This window comes from Pimephales promelas, chromosome 12 (assembly GCF_988280905.1).
Source record: "Pimephales promelas chromosome 12, fPimPro1.hap1.1, whole genome shotgun sequence".
Taxonomy (NCBI): Eukaryota; Metazoa; Chordata; class Actinopteri; order Cypriniformes; family Leuciscidae; genus Pimephales; species Pimephales promelas.
Genome location: NC_142780.1, coordinates 28,955,199 through 28,965,451, shown reverse-complemented (window position 1 = coordinate 28,965,451; position 10,253 = coordinate 28,955,199). Strand labels below are relative to the sequence as shown.

General features: G+C 33.8%; 1 protein-coding gene across 3 annotated transcripts; it reads left to right on the top strand.

Moving 5' to 3' along the window:
- Positions 1 to 1,095: 1,095 nt before the first annotated feature.
- On the top strand, positions 1,096 to 10,045 carry ndufaf6 (NADH:ubiquinone oxidoreductase complex assembly factor 6). Of its 3 annotated transcripts, XM_039650894.2 has the most exons (9): positions 1,096 to 1,318; positions 2,296 to 2,395; positions 2,528 to 2,650; positions 3,259 to 3,315; positions 3,475 to 3,577; positions 4,925 to 5,058; positions 7,380 to 7,481; positions 8,445 to 8,501; positions 9,849 to 10,045. In XM_039650894.2, the coding sequence occupies exons 1-9, from the start codon at positions 1,137 to 1,139 to the stop codon at positions 9,975 to 9,977; spliced, it is 987 nt and encodes a 328-aa protein (XP_039506828.2). In that variant the 5' UTR covers positions 1,096 to 1,136; the 3' UTR covers positions 9,978 to 10,045. The 3 variants fall into 3 exon arrangements, with proteins under 3 accessions (XP_039506828.2, XP_088974020.1, XP_039506829.1); XM_089117894.1 differs by lacking the exon at positions 2,296 to 2,395 and having other exon boundaries at positions 1,179 to 1,318; XM_039650895.2 differs by lacking the exon at positions 1,096 to 1,318 and having other exon boundaries at positions 2,296 to 2,399.
- Positions 10,046 to 10,253: the final 208 nt, after the last annotated feature.

Below are 10,253 nucleotides of genomic sequence, written 5' to 3'. Positions count from 1 at the left end.
AATACCGTTAATATGGTCCACTCTCATACATAGCTTAAATCGATTTGGTTGAAAAAAGATTGTTAACATTAAAGGGGAACCCTATGAGCGGAACCTACTGTCAGAAGTTCTTGCGAACGGGGGAGTTGTAATATGACGCACACGCAACAGACCTTTTTCACAAAAACCGGAAATACGTAATCGTTGTGGAAACGGAGTTCCCGTCTACTGTCGACACATCAGAAAAACCTACTCTGGGAGGAGAAAATTGATCAGAGAGTCTTCAAAACTTCGAAAAAAATGTAAACTTGTCATGGTCCAGTTGTTGATGACTTTGTAAAATGCTGTGGTGATGCTTGTCTGCAGCTGATGTATTTAAGACCAAAGATATGACTATTGATTTCAGAACTGAAGCTCATTCTTCCCGATATACGTTCATTAAAGGTAAGAAGGTGGAGTGTGTGGAAAGTTATTCATATTTAGGGAGTATTATTTACAATAAACTGCATTTTGATGTAAATACCAGAAAGAAGTCTGTCAGTTTTATTCAACAGTTCTCCTGAATTTTTTGCACTGCTGTTGCTATAGAACGATCAAAGATGAAGAAAAATTATACAAATATTAATTTATCCCTTGTACACTCAGATTGTTAAATACTCAGAATGGTAATATATTAATATTTTAAATGTATATGTAGCCCACAGTTGTGTGTTCTTATTTATCTTGTTTTATATTGTGGTGTATATTTTTATGTGCTTATTCCACTGGATACAAATATCTCAATAAAGTTGAACATGAACTAACGTTACTTCAAAAATACACAAAACATAAAAAATAAACAAACAATGACGGCTTATTAGTGAATGGTGACATGAGAAGTACAGAAGATCACAGGATCAATAACATCCCGCCAGATTGCCTGAATCCAGTTCCTTCGAACTTCATCGACAGGGAACTGACGAGGGAAGGAATGAAAACGACAGGTATGGCTGCTTTTGGGAATAACCAAAAAGATCGGTACGAAACAACTCTCACTAGTTGCCTTCGGCGCTATCTGTTATGAATGGAGCGGAAGAAGATTATCACGACAATTGCGTATTTCCGGTCACAAATACGGAAGTTGTGAGAAAGGTCTACAGCTCAAGGATACTGGACGCATGGGGTTTGTTATGGCATCCAGTGTAAACATAAAGAATGGACTTTTAACCACCAAAATCTCTCTGCACAAAAAGATTCCCTATCCCACATTTAGACATAGGCCAACAGAGATCAAATGCACAAGAGCATTAACAAATTCGACTGGACAGCACAATGAACAGTATTGTATTGATATTGTAAGGTAAGTTGTGAATTTAAAAATCGATTTAACTTTTAATATGTTACCTAAAAACATCTTTTTATGTAAATAAAAAAAATACATGTTACGTCAGAGTAGTATTCCTGTGCATGCATATGAATCATATGAATAGGTAGTTTTCTTGTCTTTTGCACAAAAATAAAAATGCAGTACAAAATGGAATTTTCTTTTCATATTAATGTAAGAAATGTCTTGATGGTGTAACGTCAGATATTGAAAAGATATAGAAAACTTGTTATTAAAAGGCTGAAATTAAATAAATGAAATGCAAAAGTTATATGGCAAAGAAAAAAAAAGTTTTTACTTGGCGACTTTTTTCAGTATGCATGGATTATGCATGGATTATCCATTATGCATGGATTTTCAGTACTGTTTATCTGATGGTTACAACACTTTTTTTCTTTTTTACAACACTTTTTAGACATTGAATAATGTCTACAAAAAAGATTAAGAACTTGGCAAATATGCTTCAAGCAGTATGTTTAAAGTCACCATAATGGACAATTCCTAATTTGTATAGAATTTTGCAGTATTATTATGAATTAGTTATCATTGCATATCATATCATGTTTTTTTTTTTTTTTTTTTTTTTTAATTCAAAGTCCCTTGTTAACTTTCAATCAAAATAACTCTTGCAGCCTCTTCTCATCTCTAATGACGTTTACTGATGCAAGGGCATCTGAATCACATGAGTCACTCACACGAGATCACAGCAATAGCAAACCACAACAATCTAATCAATTCCCCATGGATAAAATCATGTCCCGCCCTACATTTTTCTCATTAAAGAAGCCATTTCATTCAAAAATCCTTTGTCTTAGAAATCCTTATATGATAATGCTAATTGTTGCCAAAATAAATTTCAGCCTCTTTTAAGGCTCAGCCAGTTTTGTATATGGTAGGTAAATGACACAACAAATCCAAGTGTACAGTGTATAACATTGAACTGTCACTCATAGGAAGAGGGACTATGATGGATTTTTATGTTCATTGCTTCTTCCCGAGGCTGTCCGTCGCTCTACGCTGGCACTGAGGGCGTTCAATGTAGAACTGGCACAGGCAGGTATTCCAGCTAATAAGTGCAACAATGTACAATCTTATTTATTCAGAATCAAAGCCTTGAGACATACAAGTGCTTGTAGTAAAATACACCTGCATATGCTCATGTACTATTTGCTACTTCTCTTTTAGATTAAGGACTCTGTTTCTCAGAAAACCATTGGTTTAATGCGAATGCAGTTCTGGAAGAGTGCAGTGGAAGACATTTACAGAGATGACCCTCCAGCCCAGCCCATTGGTGCAGAACTGTGGAGGGTAGGTCTGTAAATGAAAGAGTTAAATGACTTGGGATGGAGATAGTTCACCCAATAATTACAGTTCTGTTGTAACTTACTACAGCTTAAAAGTTTGGGGTCATTACAATTTTTTAAAATGTAATAAATACTTTTTCAGAAAGGCTACATTAAACTAATCAAAAGAGACAATAAATACATTTATAATGTTACAAAAGATATCTATTTTAAATGCATGCTGTTCTTTTAAACTTTTAAAACAATCCTGAAAGAAAGTGTATCATAGTTTCCACAAAAATATAAAGCAGTAAACTATTTTCAACATTGATAAAAAAAAATAATATTCCCTGAGCACCAAATCAACATATTAGTATGATTTATAATGTTTATATTATCATGTGACTGAAAATTCAGCTTTGCTAACACAGGAAGAAATGACATTTTATGCATTTATAAATGACATTACATTTCACCCTCTTGTCCTTTCACATTTTTATTACATATTTTTTTCTGTGTAACACACAAAAAAAATATTTTTGAAAAAATTGTCCATACAACTTTTTTGTGACCCCAAATCTTTTTTTATATATATATATTAGTCACTGATATACTATAACTCTGTGTTCTCAGGCAGTAAGAAAGCACACATTAACAAAGAGGTGGATGTTGAGAATCATATCTGAAAGAGTAAGTAGTCATTTCTGTCCTAATATACGATTAAAAAAATACTGGAAAGGTCTCTTAAAAATAACTCATTTTAGCTCTGACAGCTGTCCGAGAGAATTATGTCATTCTGTGAGTCGGCACATTTTGGCAATTGTATTAAAAACATTCTGTTTCGAAAAGGAGAAAGACATGGAGGACAGAGCCTACAGGAACCTTAAGGATCTGGAGGACTATGGTGAAAACACACAATCCTCGCTTCTTTACTTGCTGCTGGAGACACTTGGTGAGCAGCTTTTCCGTGGAACACTGGAGGAGATGTTAGGTGGAATATTAGGAGCTAACAGCCTCAGTCGATATTCACTGTGGTATAGGAAAAATATGCAATAAATTAAATGGTCCCAGTCCCTAGCTTTCAGCCTTTTGTTCTTTGCAATTTTCCATTGCCACCTAAAACCATTCAGAATAACTATAAGGCTTATATTTTGCTCTTTTTTTCCGTGTATGCTGTAGGTTTGCTAATATAGTTCCAATAAAAAAAACAGTTATATTATGAAATATTATTTTCATTTAAAATAAATGTTTTCTATTTTAATATATATATTTTAATAATTTATACCTGTGATGGCAAAGCTGGTTTGAAGGATCATGCTCCAGTCATTTATAAATGGCGCTAAGATTGCATTCAATTGCATTTAAAACCAAAGAAATAAAATAATAAATTTAGTAATAATATTATATTCATTCGGAAACCGTTATAATCTGATTTAATTCAACAAGAAACCTTTCTAATTATTATTGATGTAAAAAGCAGTTGTGCTATTCATTTTTGTTTAGGATTCTTTGATCAATAGAAGGTTCAAAACAATAGCATTATTTTCTATTTTATTTAAAGTTTTGAAGTTATATTAACAAACATAAAAGCATAAATCAGTCAGGACAACAACAGACACATTAACACACACACACAAAAAAAACATCTGGATTGCCTCAGTCATCAATTATTGAAAATATAAACATAAATGACAATATTCAAAATTGTTTTATAAATCAGTTAATTCACAATAGGAGAAGAAAATAGAAATAAAAATAAATAAATAGAAGGGGAGGTTTACAGAATATATCATTGTTAAATTTACAAAAGTCATGTTAATTCTGTATGCGCTTGAAGGCAATTCAAAAATGTTAGAGCGGAAATCATACAAATTGGGGCAAAACCAAAATGAATGTGCCAACAAAACAATATCATTTAACTGAATGTAAAACTGTCACTTTTGATAAATTAAATACATCCTCTTCTTCTCCAGAAGAGGAAAAAAAAACGTACTAACCCCAAACTTTTACTGGTTAGGGTTGCCCCATCCTTTAATAACAGACTTGCATTACAAGATCACAAAACAGTCCAATGAAAATATCAGACTGAGGAAATTTAGTCAGACTATGCTTTTAATAATACATCAAAACTCTTATTTTATTTATTTTAAGTTAAAATATTAGATTTCTCATTACATGACGCATTTTAAAAAGATAATCTGAGAACTTAACAAAGTAAAACAATTAGATATTCTCAATTTGACACAAAAGTCAAACCTGGTCTCGTGAAGTTGTGTGGTTTGTGCATGTGTTTATGTAGGTGTGAAAAACGTCCATGCAGACCACGCCGCAAGCCACATTGGCAAAGCCCAGGCCATCTTGACCTGCCTGCGGGCAACCCCATATAACAGCAGCAGACGCAAGGTCTACCTGCCCATGGACATCTGCATGCTGGTGGGTAAATCTGCTGTCACCCTATGATGTGTGTAGCTGACTGTAATTCCAAGCTTTTCTGACATCAGAGTTACTGTTGTGAAGAACTAGGGACATATTTGTGGATGAAGCTGCCCAGCGCCCTCTCGCCTGCAAAGCCCAATCCCATGGGCTTTGTGTCAGCCATCTGTCGCCATTGCAGCATGAACAAACAATTAGAAATGGGATTTAGAAGATCTTTCCCCCCGTGTAACAAAAGAAAAGAAATCATCTGTCGTTTATTCTCAACTAATCTCAGTTAGAGTAAAGTATCAAATTGTGTTATGCACAGTAGTGGCCAAAAGTTATGTCTGGAAGAGAATTGATTTGTTTTTAATGACCTACAAGTTCTATTAAACCATCAAAATATGAGGAAAATATTTTTGAGTGTTTGCAATTTAAGGGAAGAACAAAACATGTAACTTGGTTTTATCTGAAAATTATTCGGTAAAAAAGGGGTAAACTACAGCTATATGTTTTATTTGGTATGCATAGAAAAAACTAAATGCAATATGAAGATGCCAATTTTCCTCGGACATCTCAATTTTGGCCACAATTGTAATTGTTTTGCTCTATGATTCCACTTTTTAACCAGAAGAGGGCACTGTTGTTTCACCATATATTATGTGATGTTGTTTGGTTTCTGAGATTGTCAAATGCGTTTTCAGGCCCTTTCAAGTTTGATTTTGACCTGACAGAAAGCAGTGATATCTGAGGTGGGTGAGATGTTCACTCACATCTTCCCATCTACGCCATTATGGTGGGATTTATCTCACAAAACATATTCAGTCTTTTGACTTTCATCCATTCGTTTTCAATTACTCCCCACCAAACCCAGCGCACGCTTCAGGGGGTCTGTTAAAACTCAATGGGCTCAGAGAGCCAGAGAAGGCAAGAGAGACCTGATTTACCTGCTGGTGTCACTGTTGAACAGTGTTACTTAAGAAAAGCAAGTGATTTATACACTTTTAAACGTCATATTTTGTAATATTTGCTCTTTTTTTATTATGGGTTTATTTTTTGAGGAGGCATTGCTTCCTTGCCTCCTCAGAGGAAGCGCCCCTGAGCCAAATGTGTTTGTAAAACAGTGCAAGGTCTACTTGTGGGTATTTTTTGTTAGGTAAACTGTGAAAACAAGCCTCTGGGTGTCTGCAAGCTATTTTTAAGGGCTCTGCGTGATGTAAAACCCCCGTTCAATAATCAGATCAGATCAATAATGATTGCCCCCCCTATAATTACACTGCCTGGTTATTCATCCCAATGTTGTATTTAACCATACAGCTTTTGTTTGAGGAAAAATTGACTTTTAAATTAAATTCTAAATGAAAGCTTTTGCTGTATGTGTCTATTGATCCCTTGCTACCGTCAGATCACAGTAAAGACATTGCAATCACAGGCAATGAAAACACGGCAATAATTTTTTTCCCTGCTGTTTAAGAATGTTTGTTGAATGCTGGAAAATCTATAACGGTAAATCTCATGAAAACTGTCAAGAAATGTTTGGGTTGTATTTCACCCCAAAGTCACAAAAAGAGAACTTTTTTCTGTGTGTGAATTTATGAAATTAAGCCTATATTTAAGACCATGACAGTATTTTTTATTATTAAATTTCTATTAAACAATGTAGCATTTTCTACAGCACATATTGGACCAATGTATACATACATATTATTAATCAATATGAAAGATACCTCCTCACCCCAACCCACCCAACCCAGTTTGTCCCTTTAAATCCAGATCTTCCCTAGAATGATTATTCATTGAAGTGAACTAAGGATTGTAGAAGGAGCATATATCATAACTTACAAAATAAGTGATTACCAGTACAGTAAAGGGATGAGTGGAAAACATAAGAGAGGAATACAATAATAAAAATAATCAAAATAAGACCATGACAGTATTATTTTCATGCTTACTTTCATGAATTTAGCTCTAATGTGGAAAAATTCTAATTATGCCAAAAAACTATTATTTTAATTGTAAAATAATACAAGTGACATAGGTAATTGTTTTGTTGTACTGAGATTGATTTGTTCTAATAAAATAGTAAAAATATATAATAATAATCATATTTTTATTACTAACAAGTGAGTTTTTATTACAGGAATTAGAATTTAAGGTGGACATGTGCTTCATATGTGCTTTTTCTTTTTTGATTTTTGGAGTAAAATATGACTGTATGTTATTGTGATGGTGCCTGAAATATGGAGGGATACGGAAAAGATTGTGATCTCATCAAGCTCCTCTCCTCTGTTTATCAGGAGAGGTTTACTGATAATGCATTTTCACTGTTTCTCACCCAGCATGGAGCATCTCAAGAGGATTTCATTCGTGGCAGCAGGGACCAGAACGTCAGGGACGTCGTTTATGACATTGCCAGTCAAGCCCATGTCCATCTCCAACACGTATGCAAAGCCCTTCAATTTAATATCTGTTGTCTGATAGGAGATGTTGACTGTTGTATGTTCCCCATTTGCATACTAACTTCATTAAATTCCACAAGGGAGAGCACCCCTCCTCCACTAGCAGCACTTATGACCCTTGATTGTTGCCCTCTCTTCATTACTGAAATTATTAAAAGTCCTGTGTAACCAAAGAGCATTTCAGGGTATATCCGAGAAAATGCTAATCAGAGATTTCATCAGATGTTGCTCACCCCACTTTGCATATCTGTTCGGGTGGTATGACTCAAGGTTAGCGCTGAATGAACTCACTGGCGAAGACCATGTTTAAAATATCACAAACAAACAAGGGCTAAACTAGAATTTAATCATTTTAATCCATTTTTCAATCAAACCTTGATTTTAATTTTAATGAAAACATTGCCTTTTACCCCAATTAATTACATTTTGTATAAATAGTAGCCTGTTATTGAATCAAGATTTTTTTCTTGCAATATGAGATCATTTATTAATTTATTAATCTCTCATTAATTTTCATTGAGATGTTTTAGTTGTATTTTTTTTGTTATTCGTATTATTCTCAATGTTCATTTTCATTACTGTAAAACGGTAAAAGAAATTCACTGTATTAAAATAATGACAATATAATTAGAAAGTACCGTAAAATACTGTCTTTTATACAATTTTATAAAATACAATAATTCTTACAAAATAATAAATTTATTCAGATTTTTTTTTTATTAAGCCAATATATTATAGACTAGAAATTCACAATGCAAGAAAATGCTATAATTCTCTTTGAGCAAAATGTGGGCTGAAATATGATCTTGACAGGTTTGTTTGACCCAATTTGATTTACCATGAGACTAACCCAGTAATTGAAAGGTTTGTGTGATATACTATACAGCACAGTTGCGAGAACTTTGATTTTCTTGTCATCTCATTACTGCACTGTTTGTCTCACAGGCTAGATCATTCAACGAGAACGTTCCGCATGCGGCCATGCCTGCCTTCCTACAAACGGTGAGTAATTTCATCTCTTTCAGCTTCTCTCCCCTCCCCACGCCTCTCTAATGTGTTGTGACACAGAGAAAATCATGGCTTATCCTCATTTCGCCTCCAAAGAGGCTGGAGTCCCGTTGTCCCACATGATTCCTGCTCCCTGGAGGCACCACTACAATCTCATGGTCTGATTACACATCTTGAGCCTTTTTTTTTACTCTTTTACAGTAATTTCTCTTAAAGGAAACCCGCCTCAGAAGAGCTAAGGGGATAGCTCTTAGTGTATTACAAGGCAACGCATAGGGAAAACACTCTTTTCGGTACAGTGCAGTTATTTTCAGTACAAGCTTTAGCAAGCTGAATGATTTTTTTTTGTGTGTGTGTGTGAACTAAATGGCATGTAAAGCATTTTGTATTTCACTTTCTGTCACTGTAATATTCTGCTCTTGTTTTCCATTTCCACATCCCTGTGTTTAAGTGTCATTTGAATTCTTTAAAGCCACCCTTTCCCCACAGGCCATCTAGTGACACATCGCGCTCCACTTGCTTTGGCTGGTGTTAACTGTATGCTCACGAAAGGACTGTACTGTTAGGTTTGACATTTGAGGAATGTATTTTGTATTTTTGAGTTGCAAGAAAAAGTATGTGAAAACTTAAGTGTTCTTGTGAATTCCAGAATTATATTAGGACAGGCTAGCAATAACATAGAGATTCACATAGGACTATGTTTTCCCAACTTCCACTGTGAGTCTTCACATGGTAAACTATTTAGTTCAAAACAAGATTTTCTTTTTAAAGAAATAAAATGCTTTTATTCAGCAAGGATGCTTTAAATTGATTAAAAAAAATTAGATTAAAGACATTTCGAATGAAGAATCCAATTACATAAATGCTGTTTTTTTAAGAATAAAGAATAAGAATATTTAAATAAGAATAAAAAATATATATAATAATAGGCAGCACATATGTTTTGAGCATCGAATTAGCATATTAGAGTGATTTCTGAAGGATCATGTGGCACTGAAGTCTGGAATAATAATAAAATGTATTAAAATATAATACAGTTATTTAAATTGTGAATTTATTTCACTAATCCTTTTTTTACAGAATTTTTGATTCAATAAATGCAGTCTTGGTGAATATGAGACTTCTACGGTAGTAGTGTATGTTCAGTTAAGACCTAAAAATCTATTTTGTGTTATTGATTGGTATATTGTTGTAATTTTTTTAATAAGCAAATGTTTTTTTTATGAATGCAGGAATCCAGATAAAGCTGAAGGGTTCACATATTTTTTTATCACCCCACAACATCAAGATATTTTAATTTTTTTGGTTTAAAGAATTATGTCTTTGTGTCCTGTGCCACAGGTTGTTTTGGAGGATTACCTGCAGAGAGTAAGGAAAGTAGATTTCGACGTGTTTCACCCCAGCCTACAGAAGAGAAATCCAATGCTGCCTCTTCAGCTGTATTTACGATCATGGAGGAAGATCTATTGATAAGTCTAATTAACATCTGATTTTCATCCTTGTCAAACGAGCACTTGCAATAAATTATCTAGCTACTATGTTGTTGACAATTTTTATGTCCTTTTTCATGCTGGTATACTCTAGATGAAAGGAAATAGTTTGATTACCAAATAATTACCAAGTTTCACATCAAAATATCCACAACCAAAAAAAGTCAATTACATTAATTTAAAAAATGTGTTTGAACTCGAGTAAACAAACAACAGCAAAACACATTTTGAGAGAAAATACAAACTATGTCAAACT

Bases quoted from the DNA above. Each gene is read 5' to 3' on its own strand.
- ndufaf6 (XM_039650894.2), top strand. From the start codon at position 1,137: ATGGGGTTTGTTATGGCATCCAGTGTAAACATAAAGAATGGACTTTTA. The intron at 1,319-2,295 runs GTAAGTTGTGAA...TGTCACTCATAG, and splicing joins TATTGTATTGATATTGTAAG to GAAGAGGGACTATGATGGAT. The intron at 7,482-8,444 runs GTATGCAAAGCC...TTTGTCTCACAG, and splicing joins CCCATGTCCATCTCCAACAC to GCTAGATCATTCAACGAGAA.